At 30.9% G+C, this 26,676-nt stretch overlaps 2 protein-coding genes across 3 annotated transcripts; one reads left to right on the top strand and one right to left on the bottom strand.

The window, feature by feature from the left end:
- On the top strand, positions 1,275-12,875 carry LOC105166485 (signal peptide peptidase-like 5). The gene is made up of 14 exons (XM_011085859.2): positions 1,275-1,775; positions 2,099-2,257; positions 3,419-3,530; positions 3,631-3,747; positions 4,400-4,557; positions 5,162-5,338; positions 6,587-6,621; positions 6,704-6,860; positions 7,723-7,776; positions 7,855-7,947; positions 10,245-10,387; positions 10,723-10,793; positions 12,395-12,478; positions 12,559-12,875. The coding sequence occupies exons 1-14, from the start codon at positions 1,617-1,619 to the stop codon at positions 12,657-12,659; spliced, it is 1,620 nt and encodes a 539-aa protein (XP_011084161.1). The 5' UTR covers positions 1,275-1,616; the 3' UTR covers positions 12,660-12,875.
- On the bottom strand, positions 14,191-24,189 carry LOC105166484 (transcription factor bHLH128). 2 transcript variants are annotated; one of them, XM_020695563.1, is made up of 7 exons: positions 23,736-24,189; positions 17,628-17,941; positions 17,254-17,391; positions 16,197-16,262; positions 16,067-16,110; positions 15,486-15,554; positions 14,191-14,544 (listed from the first exon to the last, which is right to left on the bottom strand). In XM_020695563.1, exons 2-6 carry the CDS (start codon positions 17,892-17,894, stop codon positions 15,509-15,511), a joined length of 561 nt encoding a protein of 186 aa, XP_020551222.1. In that variant the 5' UTR covers positions 17,895-17,941; positions 23,736-24,189; the 3' UTR covers positions 14,191-14,544; positions 15,486-15,508. The 2 variants fall into 2 exon arrangements, with proteins under 2 accessions (XP_020551222.1, XP_011084160.1); XM_011085858.2 differs by lacking the exon at positions 16,067-16,110 and having other exon boundaries at positions 23,736-24,178.

Below are 26,676 nucleotides of genomic sequence, written 5' to 3'. Positions count from 1 at the left end.
TCGTTAGGAGTAATCCAACTTTTGTGTTTAATATAGTTTAATGGGTATGAACAACTCTCATATTATAGCATATTTTGTTGAGGAGAGAGTATAAAAAATACATCATTCCCATCCCATATGTGAAGTACTATGATGTTAGGCTAAGTCATGATCATTAATGAGACAAAGCGGGATTTTCATGAGCTATAGGTCACACGTACCTAGTACTCACTTAAGTGAGAGTTGCTATGGACAGTGGTTCAGTGTTTGGATTGACCCTAGAGACCTCACGAGAATTTTGATGAAAGTGTAGAGCTATTAACACGTTCACTATAACTATGCTCTAAAGTCAATATCGTGTGCGTGATAATTGAAGTTTGGCTCAGAAGTCATAATTCAAGGTGCAAACCATAATTGCTCCTTAAATATATATTGTCAATATTAAAAGTAAGTTCAAGCCTGGAAAGCACAACGACTGATTCCACGGTATAAGTTGCCACTTATTTTTTTTCATATTTTAATTTTAAAAATTTTGAACTGTAGGGGATTGTTGAAAATAAATTTTAAAAGTCTCTTAACTAATAAACTATTTTCAACACTTTATTTCAACTTAATTTGCCTATTTATTTGAGGTTTATGACCCATTATTATAATAATTTATTTAACTATAATCCTATGAGGTTAATACATACGTTATATCTTATATTTTTATGTGTCTCACTTCACAACTATTTAAACCATCGTCACATTCTACAATTGGCATATAGAGAAGTCGTCTTTACTTGAAAAATTTATACGCATTCGACAAATTAATATATTTTATACTCCCATAAGTATTTTAAAATTGTGGCAACGTGATTGTGGATTAATTTCTAATCTCCTTATGACCGTACATATGGAAAAGACGTGAGCAAATGGATTTTGATTGGAGTAATCGTCAATAATTACTTGCAGTTTTGCATATAAGAAGACAATAACGACTTTAAGTTTTTGATCATGAAGTAATCACTAATCATTAATACTTAAACATAGAGAGACAATTATGATTTTAAAACAATGACAAGTGACCCTATTCTCCGTCCACGTCACGTTCTAATTTCTTAAATTTTATTTAGTTTACTTCATCACCATATACATTGCAATAAATTATTACATACATTGATATTTTATATTTAAAATTATTTCGTGATATACTTATAACACTAATATTCAGTTTATTAATAGAATTTTTGTTACCTCTCATTTTTTAGAAAAATGGATGCAAGTTATGTATATTTGAGGGGTGGAGAATATATGTAACCCTATTTTGAGGCTTGATAAGGATGTCCGAACTAATTGATTTACAAAGAAATATGGTCCCATCAACTCCGCCATGCCATGCCATGCCAACGTACTCTCGTGCTGATTTGCAATAATGTCTCTCCCCTGTCTTGGACCAAAATTTCCTTCCGTTTTTCCATCTCCCAATTCTGAGATGCATGTTCTCCTGTAATTCTAATAATTCATGCATCGATATCAATGTTCAAGCCCAGAGTTGATATGATCAATGTGTAATCCAGAATCGATATAGAAAATCAAGGATTTTGTTGTTCGATTTGAATTACGGGGGAAAATAAGTAAATAAAACCTAGTTGATTATGGCCCCTAAATCGTCAAATCGGTTTTCTCTGGGCTCAATGACCGGATTACAGTTGGGGTTAATCTTGTTTTTCCTGTCATCAATTGCCACCGGTGATGAAGCTGCAAGCGCAACCCCCGGCACCGCGGCGTCCTCCTGCAGAAATTACTCCAGCTTGGTATAAGATTCTAAGCTCGTTAAGAAATAAAGTTATTTCTATTCTGTTGTCTGTAATTACCGGCCTTATATTGTTGATCACGTTATCAGCGTATAGTTGCAGAATATCTGCTCGTTGTAATGCCACAGGAATTGATTAGATTAGGCCAGAGCAAGTAATATTTCTGCCCAATACTGATAAAGTATTTAACGTTTTTCTTGGTGATCAACCTAAGTTAAGCCTTCTTTCTCCTAGGAATGTCTTTGCTAATGAGAAGATGCATATATATACACACACATATTATAAGGAATATGCTATGTCTGATTTAATTTTTCTTTTTCCAGGTTAAAGTCAAAATGTGGGTTAATGGTGCCGAAAAGGATCAACTACGTGGGTTAAGTGCGAAATTTGGCTCTATATTGCCGACCGATGCAAAACAAGGCCAGAGATTGCCAGCTATTTATACACAGCCATTCACTTGCTGTTCATCCTCAGGCTCTAAGGTTATTCTGTGTGTCATTTTCTTAATTTTATCTGCTATTTTTGGTGGTTATTAGAATATTCGTGTGCATTAAGTAGTCCATGCATCTTATTGAGCAAATAGGAAAGATCATTTTACCAAGTTCTAATGGACTAAGCATAATGGCTTATGTGAATGCTGAAGAAAGAGCTAAGTACTGAACACCTAATGAAGCTAATAGTCAAAGGCATTCAGGCTATATTTGGAATGATTGATTTGAATTTAAAGGGAATATTTGTTTGAAAAGATTTCAAAATGACTTTATATATGAAGAATAAGAAATCCATCAATGTTCCATAAAAAAAAGTTCAAATTTAGAGTTAAAACATTTGATTTTTTTTTTTTTAACTTAAAATTATCCAAACAAATCCAAAAGGATTTGTTAGTAGGGATTTGAAATCCACAACTTTAAATCTATCAAACCAAATGTAACAAGAGATATTATGATCCCACATAATATAGCACTTATTTATTTAACTTGAGAGGATGATTACACTAGCTCTAATATGGGTTGACTTGCAGAGTTTTGCTCTAAGTATTATTGTTTTCTATAATATAGTTCTATAAGATGAATTTAGGCTAAGAAAACAATTGTTCTACAATATGAAGTACAGAATCTGTCTTCTACCTCTAATTGTCTATATATTCTTTTCTTTTGTTGCTCATTTCTTTGTCTCTGCGTCCTACTAAAAGATATTTGGGTAGATATGACAATTAGAGGGAATGAAATGAAGAAACAATCTTTCTGCCGTGGCAGCTAAGTGCAAATCCAAAGGAAATAATGAATAGCTGGATGAAGAGAAACAGAAACTGAAAATCCAATGCGCGCAAATTTTGTTTGTAATAAATCTATTATTGAAATATCAATTTTTAGAGGAAGTAAACAACTTTTAATAAATTAGCAAGGACATAAACAAAAGAGCTGGAGTTTTGAAACAATTGTGAAGTTTTATTCTGCTGAAGTAGGCTCCTTCAAATTCGACATCTGTCTTCTATCATTTTTAGCTATCTGAAACATTCTAGCTATTATTGATTACTGAATTCAGGTGTAACTTTGTTATGGGAAAGCCACTAGATATTGTCATCTGTTATCATATCTGGTTTTGAAGTGCAATACGAAGACTTGTTTTCTGTTTTCTTGTAGCTATCAGGCTCTATTGCATTGGCTGTACGTGGTGATTGCGACTTTACAACAAAGGCCAAAGTTGCTGAAGAAGCAGGAGCAGCAGCATTGGTGGTTATAAATACTGATGAAGGTAGCTTCAGTTTTGATGGTGTAATAATTAGAAAACCTCTTCATTAGTGAATTTCACTTCGGCATTTGAACTGATGCCTCCTTTTATCGAACTTTTATAGGTCTTCTGGAGATGAGTTGTGGAAATGATACTAGTTTCAACATTAAAATTCCCGTTATAACAATATCTAAGTCAGCAGGAGAGACACTAACTAAATCCATGGCTGGTGGGGTGAAAGGTACGTCCAGTAATTTTGTTAGAATAATTTTAGATGCCAGTTGATTAACAGTATTCGTGCAACTTTTATTGGAGTACGTCTTAATGAGAATCCTTCAGTTTCTTTATTTCACAGTCACAAAGAAATACTATCAGTTTGCGTTCTATGGAGTAAAAAAATCTTACTAACATTCATTATTTCCATGATGTATCTTAAATTTAACAACTAACAACTTGGAAACTAGGTGAGTGGTAAAGGTAGTAAACATGAGAATGTCGGATTTGTTAATAATATGAAAATGTAAATCTCACAATTTGAAATAGTATAGAGTTGAAAATGAAATGAAGCCTGAGCATCTACCTGAAATGTGTCGCACTCTTGTTTTGCTTTCGCTACACTGAAAATCAAAGCTCAACGGAGTTTCACATTCCTGTGGACAAAGGATAGCTGCCATTGATGTTCAAGAAAAATTTTAAAAAACAAAAGTATTCATAGAGAAAATTTTACAACTCTATCTTGTGAAGGGCAGGAAGTGGTGCTTCTTATCTTGTTCGCTATAATTCTAAGATTTGTGTTAGGTGAGATTTTCCTGATCTCTCATAATCCGTGCATCATGTTCGAATACATTGTTTTGTTTGATAAATTCAGATGCTAACTTCTCTATTTTCAATAGTGGAACTATTGGTATATTCTCCGGATCGCCCAATTGTAGACTACTCAGTGGTATTCCTGTGGCTGATGTCTGTTGGATCAGTAATGTCTGCTTCACTTTGGTCAGAGTTCACTGAATCAGGCCAACATGATCAGCACTCTAATGCAATGACACCAAAGGTTCTACGACAAAAACTTTCTCTTTATGTTTTTGTTGATTTAGCTCTGGAGAAAAGTTCTCAAATAGTTATCATTGTTAAATGCATCATAATGTCATCAACTGCTAGTACCTCTAGAACTGAAAGGAACATTCTTTGACCATGATGGTTTCGGTATTTTCATTGTAATTCATCAAAGAATAGATGATGCTTTTACTGAATTGCAATTTTGATCCCGTAAGTATACTGGTGGACAACTTTAGTCATTTTGGAATTCAGTTTGGCAAATAAGTCCTTCAATTTTAAAAATTGGCACATAAATGATAAAATGAACCAGAAATTACAAATCTGGTCGAAATTGGCATATACGCATCACGTGAGCCTTCCGACCATATTTATAATTCTCATAGATTTTTTCCTTAATGTGCCAATTTGTTGTTACATTACGTAATTGCCAAATTAAATTTCAAAATAACTAAAACTTCCACACTTCTTTAGTTACAGGACCAAATTGCAATTTTCCCTTTACCTTTAATTGATGTATCTTTTACTTAAGTAGGAGCTGCATTTGTTTTTCTTTTTATTGAATGTGATAGCTGCAACTAAGGGACCTTTTTCCATGTCAGGAATCTGATGGTGCAGCATCCAAGGATGAGGAAGAGGATGAAATCCTCCAACTTAGCATAACAACTGCTATAATTTTTGTCATAATAGCATCAAGTTTTCTGCTGCTACTTTACTTCTTTATGTCATCATGGTTCATCTGGGTGCTAATTGTACTTTTCTGCATTGGAGGTATTCAGGTAATATTCACTTCAATCCCTCCAATTATTTGTTTTGCTTTATTGCTTGATTTTATTTTCAATAATCATAATCTAGATAAGTTATGAGTTTAGATTTAACTAATCTATATAATTGGAAATCTCATTTTAATGAATTTAGTTAACTAAAGAAATAACTAAATATCGAGTAACCATATAATTACCCAAGTAAATAAAGTAAAAGAATTAAAATAGTTTTTTTTTCATTTTATAACTAGTTCGATTAATTAGTGACAAAATAAATAATACAAATATATTAAATATATAATTGTTCATGTGTATGAAAAAACATAATAGTATTTACTTTATAAGTTTTAATTAATTAATAACTTAGTGGTAATTATAGATATGTATAATTAATCATAAACAAAAAAGGACATATACCACCCATTTCTTCCTTTCGCTTATTTTAATCAAATACATTACTAACTTTTTTTATTTTCTTTTGTATCTTTCATTTTTATTACATTTTCTTCTTCAAAAGCAAAGAATAAAGAATAGACTGTAACATACTTAAATCTTAGGGGTTCCACATGTAATTATTTCATTATCATTAGACCAGATTTGTTACAAGATATAGACTCCATAGACCTGGTGGGAGAAAAATCAATCTGCCTAAAAACTTATAGCATACTAATCGAACAAATTGCAACATAGTACCTTGCTAAATCCTTTAGGACCTGTTTGTAACTAATAATTATTGGACTGTTCTAGAACAAATAGAGGTTATACAGGCATAGAATATCCATGTTTGTTTCAATTAATAGTGTTTATCATAGTGATTGTATGACTTAAAACAATTAATATCAAAATCCTATAAACATATTTCATGAGTGTCATTTTTATGTCTGGTCATGTCTAGTAGTTACATTTGATCTAAAGGCTTCTTTCTATCAATTTATGAATTCAGATGAGGAATTGTCTTAGTTGGTAATAGTGGATAAGAATGCTTCGTAGAAAGTAGAAAATCCACAATCATGATTCGCTTGTCAAGTACTACTTTGATAAAATGGACTAAAGAACTTATTCTAACACTGGAGGAACAAAAACACAAAATACTTATGGAACTAATTCAGTATTTCAAACTTGTTAAACTCAAAACATCGACAGTTTTACATCTTTACAATATGTGTTCCTCACAATTGATGCATATCATTGAATTAGACACTATTAATTTACACGGAAATTTTGTTGTCCTTATCGATTTTCTTTCTTTTTTTTGGTTATCAGGGAATGCATAAATGTATAGTTTCATTGGTGTTAAGGTATGGGATAATTGCATTTTGAATGAGTAAGGCTATAATACTCTGGTCATATGGCATGTCTATTTGATCTTTTCTTGAACAGCAAATGCAAAGGCTGCGGAGAAAAGATGGTGAATTTACCGCTTCTCGGGGAAACATCTATTTTCTCTTTAGCCATCTTTATATTTTGTATGGTGTTTGCCATTGTGTGGGCTGCAACTCGTAAAGCATCATTCTCTTGGATTGGCCAAGATGTTCTTGTAAGCAGTCACCTAAACCAAGTACTCTTTATCCTTGTCCTGAATTATGGCATATTACACATGTACTGCTCTCATCAGGCATGACATAATGACACCAATGACCTCATGATATTGTTTTGTACTTGAACTTCTCTACTGACAATTCACTGTTGTAGGTACAAATTTAAACACTCTTGCACTTTATGGTTGACAGATATGGTATTGGAACATGTACATGATATGGCATTGGTCACTAAAAGAAATATGACTTTTTTTCCTCGTTAAGTAAAAACGGTGGCAAATACTAATTAATCATAGTTTCACCACGGATTATTGGTCATTTGTGCAACTAGGCCAAAACATTAGCTATTGCTACAACCACGGGACATGTTGATGAATTGGGTCAAAACTTAATTTTGCGCATTGATTTTGTGTAGCCGTGGTAAATAGTATTGATTTGTCATAATTTTTAAACTGTAACAATTTGTAATGTAGGATATAATCCGTTTTTTTATATTGGGTTTTGACAAAGTTTTCTAACTTCTAAAACTAAATCTATCTAAGATTCGTTGTCTTCAATTCATAATCTTATTATCGTTCTTAATTTGTGCTTATGCTTATCAATATATTCATCTTAGAGTGTCTGAAATTGTGTTTTAATATATATCATATACATAAAAACCCTAAATTTGGTTACGACACCTATAGTTGCTCTATGTTTTTATATTTATGGAATTTTGGAATTGTGAATGTCTATTATATTTGTCAGCTTTATATGATTTGTCTTTGTCCCATCATGCTACTTGGTCTTCTCATCCAACCGCCATTGGTAAATGCTTACCAAATTCTGGTGCTGGATATTAATGATTTTCTTTGATGTCAGGGGATTTGTATGATGATAACCGTGTTGCAACAGGCTCAATTACCAAATATAAAGGCATGAGAATAAACCATATTCATAACTAAATTGCAAATATGTTTTCATCTTCATCTGATAACTTCTGTTGTCTTTTAGGTTGCGACAGTACTTCTATGTTGTGCATTCTTGTATGACATTTTCTGGGTCTTCTTATCCCCATTTATATTCCGTGACAGTGTTATGATTGCGGTAAGCTTTTATATAATTTGTCACTTTATCTATTCCATTTAATGTAATAAACCTATCAATAGTGTAGAAATCTTCCTTCCAAAGTTATTCCCTAAGGTGTTTCCATTTTTTGGACGTAGCTGGTCTTTAAATTTTAACAGACCTCCTTATTGAAATCAAAGTGTACAGATTTAACATGTCTTCCTTTATCGTTTGATGTTCTCTTTCTTTATATGAATCATTTATAAATTATATATTTCCATCTTTTGGTATTGAATTGAAGCATTCATCCAACTTTTCAGAATAACCTCCACTCAAAGTGAATTCAAACAAGAAGAAAGGAATTGCCAGTTCCTTCTGGTACTTTTTGGTGTTGAATATCATATGTGACAGTGATCAGAAAAATGCTAACCCTTGAAGTGAAGCATCTCCTTTTGTTTGTCTTAATTGATGCTTTTGAACTGCTTATGTGGAAAAAATAGCTCTAGCGTAAGCCTAGGTAGCTAGTTTTTAAGAAGGATAACTTTAGGCCACCCTCTCCTGCTACTTTGATGAATTACATAAACCTCCTCTCTTGATTTGGAAATTACAGCTCCTGCTCTTGTCATTTGTCTCCAGCTAACAATCATCTCTTTTTGGTAGTCAATATAATGGAATTTATTGCTTCATTAACACTAATTGTTGTGACTTTTGAAATGCACTCACTTATTTTGTGACGCAATCCAAATGTATTGAAGTTACCTCTTGTAAGATAATGATTATAACTTCCCTGTAAACACTATTTTATAATTTTTCAGATCTCTCAAAATGAATGAAATTAACCTTAAGAACCAGTATCCAATTAAGTTTCATCACAATACTATACACAAGTGTTTGTCATCAACAAAGATATCCAATTGATAGACGAATGGGCACAAGATTTACTTTATTTCATAAGTTGTTTAATAATGTCTTCTCAAATTAGAACCCTGCATAGTGTGGTCCACTAGACTTAGCAATATATAGAATCTGAAGTGAATGTATTACTCAATGTATTTTTTCAATGTCTTTTCTTGAGATAGATCCATATTCAGCAATTAGTTATAGCTTAGTGTAGTGAATGCTTTGTTTTTCTCATCTCTTGTTATAAGCATGATTGTCAAGTTAATTGTGAACTGTACCTTACTTTTTCTTTATATAAGCAACAAACAATTTATCACTTATGAAGTCCTATATGGAGGAGAAAAAGACAAATTACATTAAAAATATATAACGTACTTCCTTTCACATGACAAAACATTCAACCACCTATGTATAAAACTTTACCAACAGTAAACTTGCCTTTTCATAAGTTATGTCTTTCAAACACATTCCAACAGTTAGAGGAAGGCTTTTATAATTCCAAAACTAAGTTTGGAGGTCTGTGTATTTACCTATAATAATAGGGGTAGACAGATTTAGCGAAAAATTTCAAAGTTTTAGCTTAATCGTCTTTTGCTGTATTTTTTTGGGGTGCTTTGAACTTTTGCTTGGAATGTTAATACATATGCAAGAATATCACAACCACTGTCAGTTTATTCTCCTCAATCATATTGCTGATGTAGCATTTGTTAGATCATAAGACGGAGAGTTTATTGCCACCAAATTTCCACCATAATTGATAAGAAATTTTGAGAGTCTATAATTTTTTGGGATGAGGTCATCCACTAAGGTAGACATGCACAACATATGATATAACTAAATGCAATATCTTAAATTACGGAGTTCCATTTCAATGCCATAGTAGCTACAAATTATTGGTCATTATGATTGTTAATAACCACAATCATGTGATGTCAAACCCTTCATTCATCTTTATTTGCTTCCCCTTGGTCATATAGCATGTGCTTTCAAAATGAAATACAAGGTGTTCATGATTTTGAAGAATTTTAGGGGTTAAACTGACAAGCCTGTTTTAGTTTGTCTGGAAACAAACTTCTGAAAAGCAAAACAAATGTTAAAATGTGAAGTAAAGCCAAATCGCATCACTGGTCACATTTCTATGTTGATCTATGTTTGCTGTATTATATAGTTTTTAAAATCTCCTATCCTTTAAGGCTTTATAAAGTCGGATAGACATCACACGTTGTGTTAATACATATGCTTGCTTTTCCTGTAAATCCACTATGCATATGAGATAGGGAGAAAGCAATCTAAAGTGTTGTTGGGCCTTTTTAATAGAATGAGCTCATTTGATTTAATCACTAATTAATTTTTTTTTTTTAAAAAAAAGCATCAGTCTCGCCTAAATTCTTGTTAGAGTTGTTTTCTTCAAAATGAGTTTCTTCTCTGTCATTTAGGTTGCTCGAGGTGATAACAATGGTGGAGAAGCGATCCCCATGCTTTTGAGAGTTCCTAAACTAGCTGATCCTTATCATGGTTATAGCATGATTGGCTTCGGAGACATCATATTTCCTGGTTTGCTAGTCTGCTTTTCTTTCAGGTATTTTAAAATACCCCTATAATGGCAATTTAATACCTAATATTTCTACCTCAACTGTTTTTTGCATTTAATGAAATGATAATCTATTAATGCCCAGAATAATCTTTTACCCTGGTTTGCTTTTGCAATCTTTTTACAAATGATACTGAATGACTGAGTATGTCTATTCTATAAATACTTTTTGGTAGTGCATTCTTTATTAAAAGCTCTTATATAAGCAAGCTATGTTCATATTGAGTGTATATGTGACTAAGTATGGTTTGTTCTATAAATACTTTTGGGTTTCTGATTGTTTTACCTGACTGATAGAGTCCTTTCGTGGGTGTTTGTCTCAGATTTGACAAATTCTATAACAAGGGGATACTGAATGGATATTTTCTTTGGTTGATGGTTGGTTATGGAGCAGGTAAGTGACTTTGCTGCATGATTATGTCTCCATCACTATTGACTGGCTATATGTTTTCTGTCAAAGGTAATTTGTAATGTGTTATTGAAGATCAACCTAGAGTGTCAATTTGGTCTTTGTGATCCTCTAATTTATATCTATTCTTTTGTTTATGCTCATGCACTAGTTATTGTCCTCAGTGACAGTAGAAATGTACCTAGTTCCAGTGGGATGATTGCAATGAATTGGACTGTCCTAATTCAGTTCTTAAATTTGCCAATTTTCTTAATTATCTTGAAGTATGATATTAAAACTCAGGCTTATGTGATTTGCACTTTCTCACTAGCAATTATCACTTAAACTATCAAAATGTATGAATAAGGTGGGGAGCTTAATGCCCTATGTAGATATAGCTCCTTATATATGTCACCCCTTTCTTAGTTCTGAAAAGCTTTCTAGACATGGCAATTCAGTGTCAATTTTTCATTCGAGATGGAATATTAAATCCCATTAGTCATAACAGTGTGGCGCCCCATTAAGCTTCTGCACAGCCTTCAATTGCATACTGTGATTACAAGTGAAGGTAAAAACAGAGCAGAGGAATATTGGTCTTAGTAAAACTATGAGCATGACTAGGGATAAATCACCAGTACAGATGTTACAAACTTTCCCACATAAATCATACTTATCTTCATCTGTTTATAACTCCCATGATCGATTGACTGGTTCTGTGTGTATATGGAGAGAGATAGATAGAGATATGCCTTGTGCTCTGTTGTCATACAGAAGCTATTAGCCAATAAATATATAATATCCAGGTGTAAATTAAAGGTTGTGGGGCTCTTTTGGTAAAACAAAGGGGTGTCCTTGGTGCATTTTGGATCTCTAATATATCATTATCCTTAAGTTACTAGGTAGTTTATTGTATTTCTTTTGGTTTTAGGAGTTGAGGATGTCAGATGATCCTTGATTTCCTGAAGTTCTTATTAGTGGATTTGCTTTGTCCTGGGAAAGGCATTTTTGTATTGGTTCAACTCTTTTCTTTATACAGCTGATCCATTGGTATACTCCAGTTCAATTTTGAGAAAATTTTCTTCCTATCTGACCCCTTCAAACAAATAAGTTATCGTGGAAAGCCCATAATTCGAGAGTGCTGAAGATTGTTCATAGATGAGGTTAATAGCATGCCAGTAGCAAACATGTTGGATAACTTAATCATGCCAAATCTTAACGGATGCTGACCTTTTTCATATCACTGCCGCCTTCAAGTTGATCATCTATTGCATCATTTTGTATTGTGCATGCAGTGCTTTGGTTTTGTAATTCATTTCTTCAGCCTTTTTCAGAACTGAGAAGTACATATATATAGATTGTTGTTCCATGTTCTGTTACGTATATATCTTTTAAGTTCGCATGGTAATAATACATTACTAACTTCCTATTTCTGGGTTGACTCATTCAAGTTTCTGTCTTGTTTTATGTTTTATATGTAGAAGACGTTTAAAGTATAAAACCCAACAAGAAACCAACACATTCATCTAACTCTTTTGCTTCTCCAAATTTACTATATTTCGACTATGCTCAAGCTGCAGAGGAGACTGTACTAACGCTGCAAATTGCAGGGCTCGGCTTAACTTACTTAGGCATGTATATAATGGATGGGCACGGTCAGCCAGCTCTCCTCTACCTCGTCCCCAGCACTCTGGGTAAGAACTTGTTACCACCATTTTGATCAAAATGTTCTCTTCTTACTTTCTGTAATTTCACCTTTACAAAATTACATCAGGAATATGCGTCCTGCTCGGTCTGATAAGGGGAGAGATATACCAACTGTGGAGCCACGGCATTGACTCAGGACAACCAACTGCTGCTTCTGGAGACGCTTGATGCATCAATAACACACAGAGTCTTCCATTATGGGCCATCGATTTGTAGGCTTATAAATACTTTTTTTGTATTTATTACCTCCTATTAGTTATTTTTTATAGCTATTAACTCTTACTAATTATTTTTCCTACAATGTAATACACTCACTGAAAATAGCTTTGTAGTGGAATATGAAATAACTAGAAAAAAATCAGAGAAATTGAGAGTACGCATCAATATTTTTGTCTCTGCATTTATTGTACCTCTTATCACTATCACTATGTTTACTATTATAAAAACATGAATACATCCTTAATTTTTTTTTGGGAAAGATGCAATTTATCCCTGTAATATGAGAAATTAGCAAAAAAGAAAAAACCTTATTAAAAATAGAATAGCAAATTATCCCTTGTGTTTTGAAAAATGAAATAAATTATTCCTCTATCTAGACCATTAATAAGAGATAATTTGCTTCATTTTTTGAAACGCGGGGATAATTTGCTTCAAATATAATTAGGAATTCTCATGTGGAGAATCTTACATTGTTTTTAACAGAATATCCAGAAGTAATAAAAATAGATACTCTAATTTATAAGTATCCCACAGAAGTTACTTTTAAAATTAAATCGTATGGAAAAGCAAAATTTTAGGAATTAGATTTTACAGAAAAACAAGATTAAGCTTAAATGCAAAAAGGTAAAATCTGAAAGCCAATGAATCAAAGTGGGAAAAAAGAAAGGACAATATTTTGGTTGTCTTATGGGTAAGACTAAGTTCTTATGATCAAATTCGAAGTTATATTCGAGTTTCTCCATAGTATGAATATTTATTTTATTTTATATTAGTTTATATGTGATTTATTTCTATCTCACTTTATTTGAATATATTATAATTTATTTCATTATTTTTTTTTATATTGATGTATTGATCGACTTAATATATTGCTCAATATATTGAAATATCAATGTAGTCAGTTTTAAAAAAAGATGAGATTACACTTCGAAACCACTAATCAGGGAAATTAATTTCTATTAAATTTTAATAAAAATTGACATCATCTCTCCCATTAACTTTAACGGACAATTCTTTTTTTCAAATTCAAATTTAAGAAAAAACAAAGTTCCTGTGCACATAATTAACTATATTGTGAAAACTACTGCAAGCAGTATAAGAGCGTGAATACTGTCCCAACATTACACTCAATCCCGATGATTATGGACTCAACTCCGCACTAATAATAGATATAAAACTATAATTTTAAAATATTTTATGGCGTCTATGGTATAAATAATAAAGAGTGAGCTTTTTTCGTAATTTACTCAAAATTATCTTAGTCGAAATTGAATTTGAAAAACTATAAGCGTAGAAGAATTTTTCAAACCACATAAATATTGGGCAATGAATTACGAGCACTCCATTCAAAAAATAAAAAAACTAAACTTGTCCATATAGTTACCTACTCTCAGCTAGGAAAATTGTAGAGCTAGATCTTTCTACAAAAAAGAAGTGAGCATGAAATAGCTCAAGTGTGAAATTTGCTGAGGACATGATGTCAGAAGAATGCAAATGCCATTTCTTTTTCCAATTTAAGAGTGCAAATTAGGAGAAAGGGGTTCAAATTTTGAGGGTGCAAAACGCCAATTTCTTCTCTGGAACAACAAAATAGAAATATACACATCCTGTGCCCAAAATTTAGAAGCAACAACGCAGTCTGTCTGGATAAGTTGCTTCTTTATATACAAATCTGGGCTATGCTCAGCCTTTGCATAGCCTGTTTTCACTGAAACTAAGACCCCTACCATGTGTGTTCTTTGCTTTAACAACAGTTGTTCGACCGGTCGATCTTCTGCTAGCCCGTTGTTTTCTTGCATCCACACGTGCAACAATCGAGTTCTTCGTTGAGCTTCTGAAATAATAGAAAGACCAGGACGTTAGGTGAGTTTAGTCAGATTGTGAATGCATGCGGAAAATATGAAACGAAAGTAACGAAAGACATGGTCCGGAAAATTGTTTTACGTGCACGGTTGCTCAGAACGGGTTTCCACTAGGATAGTTTAGGGTGAATTATGATAAAAGGTCACCTGTTAACTATTTATAATAGAGCGGCAGTAAATCACTGTAAAATTATAAATTTATTCTTCGATATAATGTTGGGACAGACTCTACACTCCCACACAGAAAAACATTATGGTGCATGTGTAGAGATCAATATCAAGTTCCACTTCCACTGTAGAATATAATTTATATATAGAACATAAAAAACATAAAAGAAACATGCCGTTGTGAAGATATCATAAATTCTAAAGAATTATGTAGGCAAGAACTTCATTCCTCTTATCACTTTATTAAGATGACGAATTGAGGGCAATTCTTGAATTTTAACTATGCTAATCAAGAGCTCAAAATGATGTAATGGAGGGTTAAATGCAAGAGGGCACCTGTGAAAATAAAAGAGGGGAAAAAAAAAAAGAAACGGCAGAGTGACCCCCTGAAGTTTTAACCAAAGGGCAAAGAAACCCCACGGCAGACGATAGTGAGCTTCTTTTTAAAAGTACAAAGACTGCGTAGCCGTTGTTTTTTGTTTAGGTAGATTTTTGTTCATATTAGTACTTCCACAGGACATAAAAGTGTGATTAATCCAAATAATGCATGAAAACCGGAAATCTCTCTTGCATTGATATCTTGTCTAGAAAGAAAAAGCAATATAGTTACACGAACATTAACAGATCGAATGAAAATGAAGGAAAAAAATGAAAGATATACAATTATCAGCAACAACGCAACAACGACAATTGCTATTATTAGCTAGAATCTACAAATTAGGGGAAAGGACGTCTGTTCACTCACCTGAACCTGATTTTGAAGGCTTCTTATGTGTTGTACTGCCAAATCCAGCATGTCAGCATAGCTAGTTTGCTGCAACCATATGTTCTCATAAGATATTCACCACACCTCAACTAGACGTATAGCAGACTCGATTTACTAGAGCAGTTCTTGTTGTATCTTCTATTTTATTTAACATATAATAAACACTACATGTGTTGATAAACATTGCGTCATTAATTTATCTTAAGAAAGATTTTACACATGTGCTTTATATATGTAAAACGGAATTGAAGGGCAAAATAATTTTTTAGTCCCATAAAATAAGGGAAGAATTTTTTTTGGTACCACAACTATGACAGGTGACGCTGTTAGTCCCATAAATTACAAAATCATGTTTTTTTGGTCCCAGAAAATGAGATTTTGGGCCTTTTTAGTCCCAAAATTACAATGGCTTTTTAGTCCTAAAACCACAACATACGTGACTTTTTTGGACTAAAAATACGTGATTATGAGTTTTATAGGGACTAAAAGCGACACCTAACAAAGTTGTGGTACCAAAACAAATTCTGCTCTTGTTTTATGAGACTAAAAAAGCATTTTACCTTGGAATTGAAGATGCAACAAGAATTATGGCCTCCACAATTGTCTGCAAGCTTACTTGAATGTTTTTATTCCCCTTGAAGGCAATGAGATCCTAATTGAGAACAAAGTGAGTATGAATATATATATTACCTTATCCATGTTTGGAACAAGATCCTGCAACTTCTTTAGCTTTCCGCTGATTCGCGTCCTTCTCTCCTTCATGGCCAGGGGGAAAGTATCACCAGTAAGATGTAGAATCCATGCACCATATAAGATTTTCACTTATCATACTCAAACTTAGATGGAGAGATTGAGGAGGAATTGCATTTTTCGCTCCATAATTTAGATCTAGTACATTTTCAGTCCCGTTAATTGCTCATGGAGTTCTAGAAAATAGTCTGCATTTTTGGTCCCTCTGCTAACTTATGTTAGAAAACTGATGAAAAAAACCACATGCAAGTCACGTGGTCGACCGTTATCTTTTTGGAATGGAGGAAACGACCATGTGACTTTGATGTCTTTTCCATCAATTTTCTAATGGAAGTTGGTAGAAGAACAGAAGTGAAAGTTTTTTAAAGTTGTGGTGTGTCTTCAAAATTCCCATCAACAATAGAACCAAAATAAGTTATGAGACGTAAAGTACAATTTTCAAACAAATTGATATAAATGTACTTGATCATCATTTAATGGACTAATGCAGTACTTATTATCTTCGCTTTTGTGGAAAACCATTGTTATCACTAATTATATATTTGCATTGACAAAAATTTTATTTGGTCAGTATAGTTTTCATAGTTTTAGTAATATCTATGTTTGTATAATAGTTGTCATTAGCAATAATTAGTGACAAATTTATGCGTAAAAATTATCATCATACACAGTTAGTAATACATGTATAGTGACGCTACGAATATAATATATATAATTATGTCACTGCACATATGTTATTAATTGCTTATAGCTTTTTCGTCGATTAATTTCATCCATATTCTTGTCACTATTAATAATTATATCATAATAAGACTAAAATTATTACCACTTAATTTATGTCTTTAGTGATAATTTCAAAATTATTATTTAATATTTTATCATTGATATAATCTTTTATTGCAGTAATTCTGCGAGTGGTAAGCATACACTTCCACCCGAAAAGGCAAAATAAGAGATTGAGTATGACAATGAAGAGAGGAAAAAACATAAGTCGTACCCTCTCTGCAATGCTACGAGGATGGGTCGCGCAACCACGCTTGGCACGTATTTTGCATGGAACCGAATCCTGTGGAATGTGTAGTAACTTATCCATCGAGGCCATCTCTAGCGCTCCTTGCGGCAACCCAAATTGAAACTGATAAAAGTAGGATCATAAGGGAGTAGAGCAACTAACAAATACGGGTAATTTTAACTTTCATGCATTTGTGTCATGTCGTGTCCGTGTTCATGCATCACTGTTAATACATAACAACTCTCAGCTTCCTCTTTTGATCATTGACTATTCAAGGATTAGGTCTTTCCACGTGAAAAAAAGAAAAAAAAAAAAAGAAAATGTTTCTACAACTAAGACAATCAAGACTCTAGAAATACCTGAGATTCTATGTCGTCAACGTCGTTAGTGATAGTCTTAGCTCGTTTGGGTGGGGCGACAGAAAACGTTAGAGGATTGGTGTCGTCCCACATTGTAAAGCCACCAGCAGTTGCATAAGAATGAGTAGATTTTCGTTGGGCGTTATCCGTACTAACGCCATCGCCCACATTCTCAGTTTCTTCAGAGATCCGAGAAAGCGCTTCCTTCGGCCGAGTGAAGCTGAGCTGAGAGTTCAACCTTGATATTCCACTACCATTATCAGTCATCCCCTTAGAATTATAGCTGCTCCCTATCCCTCTTGTAATCGAAAACCCTGCTATTTTTGCTTAGAAGTTTCACATATCTTACAAAGGAAACAACAAATCTTGGAAATTCTTGACATGAATGTGGGTGCCAATTGCCAAAACAACTTCTGTTATCTATCACGGTCAGATAAAATCGATACGAAAACTTAAGTTTTGACTACGGTTAATCAACATTGACTATGGTTTTACTTATGGCCAAAATATTTGCCTCAATTTCTAACTATAGCAAATGTTTTGGTCTCTCTTGCAAAAACAACGACTAATAGTCATTGTACAGTTGCGGCTAATTAGTATTCCCCAGAATTTTTTTCCTTTAATCATAATAATTAACCATAGTAAAAAAGAATATTTGTTGTTACTTGCATGAATGGTAGTTTTGTGCTAAACATATCATATTAGGCAAACAATGGAATTCATGAGATATGGGTTTTAATAAGATTTTTCTTGACTTGAAAAAAAAAACTAATAATTTTTCATGATATAATATAGGAAGTAACTTAAATGTATAAATAATTTAAATTATGTGGATTTAAGTTCAATGAAATGTAAGTTGGAAATATGATTTTTTTTTTTTTTGGTCATCGCTAATTACCATAGCTAACAATTAAACAAAAAATCATGATGGATAGTCACTACAAGAAAATAAAAAAATTAGCAGCAAAAGAAAATTAATGAAAATTTTAATATTATCACTAATTATATATTTAGTAACAATAATTTTTATTTTGTCACAATATTTAAATTTCAAAGTTTTAATAGTAATAATTATTTTGTAAAAATTGTAATTAGCAAGAATTTGTAACAAAATATTGTGCATTAAATTGCCACTAGAAATAATTAATGACACATGTATAGTGATAACATAATGATAATAATCACTTCTCGCCACTATATTTGTGTTGTCACTATAAATGTATCATTAATTATCTACGGTAATAACTTTATACACAATTCTTGTCACTAATATTTATATAGTGACAAAATCAAAATTTGTTGTAACTCAATATATTATTTATATTGTTGTTTGATATCTTGTCACTAATATTATATTTTTTTGATAGTGAGTAAATATTCATTGTTTCGCAATATCTATTTTGAATAGGCAGGGGCCAAAATTTTGATCATATTTGAAAACCATAGCAAATGTTTGCCATAACTAAAATCATAATACAGACTTTAATCATAGCTAAAATCATGTAAATGTCGATTAACTATGATCTAAAATTTAAGTTTTCACGTTAATTTCTCTGATCGTGATTAATAGTATTTACATGCTGTGATTTTTTTAAATTTGAAATCCTTATATTCTTCGCAAAAATGTATTTTTATGACGACCCTCCAAAAATTATTGATTTTTCCACAGAAAAAACATTCCTACATAGTGGGTGAAAAGTGAAAAGTATATAGGGATCTTTTATCCATTTATCATTTTTACTGGGGGTAAAATGCTATTAATCCATAGATTAACTCGAAAATTCAAAATAAAAGATTTAATTTTGACAAGTGAATAAAAAAACCCATAATTTTACATCAAGAATAAAATAATAAAACAGTGCATAAATTAAAATTTTATGCTTGCCCGAGATTTTGATAGTAGTAGAAAGGAAAATTGTTTTCCAAAGAAAACAATTAACTAATAATGCTCATATATATGCTATTATTACTATAGAAAAATAAATATGGACATATGTAAAATAAAAAGTTAATGTTTAACAAATTAAATATATAAGGAATGATTACACTCACTTTTCTAAAAAAAAGTTTTTCTTTGCCACTATCCATGATTTGATATATTTGTGTTATATATATATTATTTTAATTATTTTTTTATTTTTTTGATAATAATAAAATAAATAAACCTATATAGACCCCCTATGATTTCAAAAATTATATTAGTACCCCTGACGTTCACTTTCATTTAAAAAATAATTTATTTGAAATTAATAAAAAATTCGGATAAAAATTTATATTTACCCCCAATTAACTTATTAATGATTTATTGCAGGTCAAATAAATTTTTCACGACTAAATTATCCTTATACATCTTCAAATGTTAATGCATGTGAGAAGGTATATCTTTACTATAGGGGTAGTTTAGTAAGAAAAAAAATTACTTGACCAGTAATAAGTCAATCAAAGATAAATATTAATTTTCATTTAGTTTTCTTTTGTTAGTATCAACAAATTTAGTAAATCTTGACTATCGAATGAACCTATCTATTAAATTAAAAAAAAATCGAGTATATTAATATAATTTTTTAAATTATAAAAAATATTTATATAATTATATCAAATCTCAGAAATAGAATGTACAATTATCCCTATACTATAAATAAATAAATAATTACATATTATATGTAGGTGGTAAGGGTCTGAAAACATCGGGCTAGCGCGTACTGCTAGTTAATATACAAGTCATTAAATTGTGGACGCACGTGGTGGGCACGTGAGGCCCGAGGTTCTGTCGGGTCAATGGATCTGCCCACCCCCCATGGTATATAAAAACTACAATTCTCCTCCGCACACCCCCCACTTGTCAAGGGCAATTTCGTAAATTACTACTTCCCTATTTTTCCATTATCTTTTTCTGATTTCCACATGCTTGTGATTTGTGACTTCACGTGAGTTTCAATTTTAGGTTTGGCTCCTAAATATCCTACTTTTAATTATAATAATAAATATATCCATAATTAATATTAAATATTTATAATAAATTAGGGCATGAGACGATTTTAATACAAATTACTACATTTTTGTGATCTAAAAACTGCCGTTTAACTGATAAGATATTCACAAATTTCATATCGATTTAATTGTTCAATTAATATATTTTATTTTTATTTAAATTTTTTTAAAAATATAAAAAAAAATATTTATTATACGCACACAACACTACAGTGTCTAGTTGTATATATATATATAAGAAAACCCTTCACCCAATATTAAATCCAAAATAATTCCTCGAACCAAAGGAGATATATCGAAACTTTGACTTTTCTAATTGAGTCAATATATATATATATATAGAAAGACTGAGGGAGTGGGGGTTAATAAATATACTAGTGCATTAATAATCTTATTTAATATGTGTACGTAATTTAATTTTTTATTTATTTAAATAAAATAGAATAATTGATGAAGCTGATTAATTGCAGGAACGATTGCAATAACTCTTACTTTTATGGTGAGAATAAATTATGGTAAAAATTGAAAATTTAGTAGTAACAAAAATTATGAGTGTTTTTATGAAAATAAAATAAAATAAAAAAAGTTGAACGTGAAACCTTAATAAATAATACAGATTTATACAAAAGAAAGAAAAAAGCGGTTTGATGGGAAAACCGGGGGCGCGCACGTTGAGGAGACGCGCGCATTCATTGGTTGGTTTCACTTCCATGTCACGTAGAGTGAAACAAGCAAAATGGCGTCCCAACTTAGGTCAATGTCGTGGTGCGCCCCATCACCCAACTTGTATTATACAATTCCCACCAACTATATATATATACACACACTACTTGTTGGAGTTGAATTTACACAAATAGCCCTATTGTCTTCCGAATATGCCAACTCAGTCCTAACTTAATATTTAATTATTATAATAGGAATAATCACAAAAATAATAAAGATATTATCATTGGAACTTAACATAGGAGTTCTTTTTATTTTTCAATGAATAAATTTCTAGCAACACTAATTAATTATGATATTTAATAGCTAATAAATACAAAATAGAAAATTTTTAATTCAAATATAGTTTGGTCGAATTAAAATAATTATATAATAAGTATAATATATTTCCACGTAACTGATCACTTTTCCTGAGCTCTACACCAATCAAATAATAAGTATATTACAATTGTCATATAATAAATCCAGATTTAACTAAACTAAGATTTTTAAAATATTTAGGGGCCATTTTGCTATTTTTATTTTTAAAAAAAACCTTGTTTTTTTAAGAGGTTAGGCCAAAATACACAAACACTCCATGTGCTTTACAAAATTAAAGCTACAACCAATGAAATTATAATTGTAACTACAACTACACCTTCTATTCAGATGAAAAAATTACACAAATACCCCCTGAAAAATATTACACTAACACCTCTTAAGAAGTGTAGCTATAATTCTATCAAATACAGAGGTGTTCGTATAATTTGATCTAACTTCAGAGTTGTAAAAAATTACACAAATACCCCCTGAAAAATATTACACTAACACCTCTTAAGAAATGTAGCTATAATTCTATCAAATACAGAGGTGTTCGTATAATTTGATCTAACTTCAAAGTTGTAAAAAATTACACAAATACCTCTTAAGAAATGGAGCTATAATTCTATAAAAATACAGAGGTGTCCGTATAATTTGATTTAACTTCAGAGTTGTAAAAAATTACATAAATACCCCATAAAAAATATTACACTAATACCTCTTAAGAAATGTAGCTATAATTCTATAAAATAGAGAGGTGTCCGTATAATTTGATCTAACTTCAGGGATATAAATATAATTTGCCCTTGTTTCTAATAGTTATTTTGAAGGAGTCAGGTGCATGTATTGACTCAGTCTCTAAACAGAGAAATGTTGACAGTGTATATAATAATTATTCATATTTGTGTAGCTAGGTCAAGTGGCAAGAACAAATAAAGTGTCCAAAAATTGAAAATAATATTAATAATAATGGTACTTATTTATTTTATTTTTTTGGAGGAAATAATAATGGTACTTATTGGTGGCATGTGAATTGCCTATTCCAAGTCCTAATGCAGCTCATATTTCTAATCAATGCCTAATTATTTACTTATCCTCATAATGTGACACACATTCGATGCGTGTGTAAATTATTTAAAAATTACAAATAATAATTAAGATTTTTGTTATACGTATATATACTATAAGAAATATAATAGTCAATCATAGTTAATTACTATAAATAATAATAAATAATTATAGTAAATAGTCATTGATTACGATCATACACTCGTTATTAGCCGTGGTCCCTGCAAGAGTTACTAAAACATTTAGGCATGACAACTGATTTTACCATGGTTATCGGCTGTGATAAATAATTTTATCATAATGGAAAAAAATTAATATTATTTAATTATGATTAATAATAATTATTATTTATGAATTTTAGCCATAATTAGTCATAATTAATATTGTAGCTAATAGTAATTTTTTTATAGTGGTATTTATTTAATTAATTTGTGTAGGAATAGAGGAAGATGAACACAAAATTTCAAAATATAATAGAGAAAATAATAATACTTTATGATAAAAATAAGTAAGAAGATATTAAATAATTCATAATGATAGAGAGGGGAAAACATGAAAATTAAATAAATTGTCAGTAACTTATTAATTGTAAAAAATTAAAATATCAAATTTAATAAATGATTTTCTATCATACTTTTATATTACACACTGATGTATATATTGCTGGCGGCTCACTTTTAAATAATAAATTAAGCTGATTATTTTTTTTAATTTAGAAAAAAATACAAATCAATTGTGCATTTTTACAATACAAATTTACGATACGAAAGTGTTATAGAAGATTTAATAAAAACATTTCATCTTTAATTATTAAAAGTGTATAGATTTTTTTTTAAAAAAAAGGGAAGAAATAAATAAATAAGTAAATGAAATAAACAAAGACATGCATAGGCGCAACTCTCATTGGATGGATGCAAAGCTACCAACATCGAGTTAGAGAATACGCAGAACGTCGTCGTATGATGAGCTAACAAGAATGTCAACGTTATAAACTCTGGCATGGGAAACAAAAGAACCACAACGTACCGTTATCACCAGCAGCAGTAGCTAATTGATTAAGAAATCCAGCGGGTGAACTGCTGTGCCGAACCAAAGAAGAAGAAGAAGCGCCGCCTCCGCCGGAGAACCCATAAGACCGCTGCAAACCGACTGTTTTAGGTGGGTCGGGCTCATTGTTGGGTCTTGAGAGGTTGTGAATGATGTTGGGTTTGTGTGTGGGTTCAGAAGCTTCGGAATTAGAGAAGAAAGTGGGTGGGGCGAGGTGAGGTTGGGGGGGGAATTCCCGGGTGGCTCCGATGACTGAGTCGACGGCGGTGGAGAGGAGGGAGCCGGGCGGAGCTGCCGGTGGGGTCCATGGAGCTTTGAGATGAAGAGGATGTGGAGGATGGGAACATATTCATTCTCTTTCTGGGTAATGGGTGTTGGAAGGAGAGCTGAGAATGGATGAAAGGGTAAATTAAAGAAAGGAAGAGAGGAGGGGTTGCGGGATTTTAAAAGTGGATGCAACTTGTTGAGGAAAAGTCTAGGAGCAATGATTGCATCACCCCTGGGTGCTCCAAACTTAGAGCCATCAACCACATGTCCAATACCATTTTTTATTTTATTTTATTAAGAGAGAAGTATATAGTATTTATAATTAATTACATTTAGATCCTTATAAGAATATGAAATTATATTTTTCCCCTAAAATTTTTAAAAATATACTTATATCCCCTCTAAAAATATTTTGTTCACACATGAACCTATTCCATTAGGGTTCGGATGAAAAATGCTGATGTCAATAAAAAAATATTATATAAATTTTTAATTTTGTCATTCACTTTATATTTTCATGTATATTTTTGTATTTGTAAGGAAATAAACGTAGCATGTACATATAAAGTGAGGTTAAATTATTATATTTTTTTTCTTATAAATACAAAATTATTACATGGGATTATTTAAATAAGGGGTGAAATTAAAAATTACACATTTTCTTGATAACAGTAGTATTTTTCATCACACCAATAATACCGTAACGAACGGGGTCAAGTGTGAATGAAGAGTTTTCGGAGAAGGTGTAAGCGTATTTTTTTAAAGAATATTTCCGAATATGCATAGTAGTAGTTGGTTATGAACAAGGTTACGAGAATGAGAATATTTTCATGTTTTAAGAATTTTAACTTCGGTACGTGGAAAATTAGTTAAATAAAGGAGTAATAGTTGGCATGCTTGAACCAAGAGGCGAAATGTAGTTTAGCCCATTGATATATGAAATAAGCAATTTATTTATTTTGTGAAAAAGAATAACAACGATTTCTACCCTCTTGTATTTTTAAAAGTGGAGCAGAAAGACCCTTCACGTGTTTTTGTAGGTTTCACGGGACATGTTTTTATTTTTTTATTATTTTAATATAAAATTATATTTATATCTTTACTTAAAATTGTTGGATCTGATTTGAATATAAAAAAGGCCAAAATTTAACTAATAGGTCCAATAATTTAGATTTTATTTAATTTAAATTGAAAGTGCATGTTATATTTATATAATATATAATTAAAATTATATAATATATATACTTATTCTAAAAATCATAAATATTCATATAAGAGTGCGTGTAATACACTATATCTCTTAGGAGTGTAAACAAGTCAAACTCAACTTTTTTTGATGAACTCAAACTTGAACTCGTTTGCAATAGGATGGCTCAAGCTCGACTCTTACATGATGAACTAGAGCTCAAGCTCGAACTTGAGCTTGATAATTTTTTTATTTTATTATTTTATTATTATTATTATTATATTAAATCATGAGATTGAATCACTAAATTTTTACATAAATTTATAAGTAATAAAATAGATTGCATAATGTATACTATGTTATAAATATACCAAAATTTTACATAAATTTATAAGTAATAAAATAGATTGCATAATGTATACTATGTTATAAATATACCAAAATATAATATGAAATTTTGATTTATTATTAGAAATATAAACTACTAATTAGTTTAGTAGTAATATAATTAGTAAAATATACTAAAAAAAAAAATTCATACTGAACAATTTAAAAATTATACTGAAATGATGCAATCGAAATACATAAAAAAAAATTTATAGTTGAGATTAATATATATTCACAATCTGCAATAAATTTATATATTTATAAATATTAGGATATAATTATTGTAATTGTCTTTGTTAGATAATACTATAACAAGAATGATTGCACTTGTAGTTGATTTATTTCAATTAATAATAGTTCATCGCTCTTACCTCAAAAAACACTTCCTCCAGTATTTTGCTTATGTATAATTACATTTATATTCTTTAAACTATGGTTTACACACAAATCACTCATATTATTTGCATAATTACAGAAATCATCCGCAATAATAAAAAACATAGAGTTGTTTGTGTAATGATGACATTTTTTATAAATATATATTGATTTTTTTAAATAATGAGCATAATTTATATAATAACGTTGACGCTTTTAAAAAAAAAACATATATATATATATATAATTATGTAATAAATAAATATAATTTATCTGAATAGACGACAAGTTAAGAAATGTAAATTTAGTTATCCCTTTGGTTTATCAAATGGTAGCACATAGCCCCATAGGTACAACTTGGCCTATTTAATTATTTTGAAGTTTGTATTCACTAATTCCCATTGGCCATTGTGTTACAACCAAACCAAGACGTGGCATCTTATATATCTCATCATTTAAGTAAAAATGACTACAAATTCTACCTACCAAATATTTTCCACTTTTCTTAATAAAACTTTAGTTTAGTAATTAGATGCTATAAATAAAAATAAGGGATAATTACTTTCTCCTTATAATTTATTTCTAAAATTTAATTTAATAATATTTTTAAAATTAATTATAAATTTATCATTACTAATATTTTGTAAAGTCCCATAATTTTATTTTATCGACCCAAACATAAAATTTAACATCTTATAAGATATA

This window comes from Sesamum indicum, linkage group LG7 (genome assembly GCF_000512975.1).
Source record: "Sesamum indicum cultivar Zhongzhi No. 13 linkage group LG7, S_indicum_v1.0, whole genome shotgun sequence".
NCBI classification, from domain to species: Eukaryota; Viridiplantae; Streptophyta; class Magnoliopsida; order Lamiales; family Pedaliaceae; genus Sesamum; species Sesamum indicum.
The sequence above is the reverse complement of the archived record's forward strand: the minus strand, read 5'-3'. Positions and strand labels throughout refer to the sequence as shown.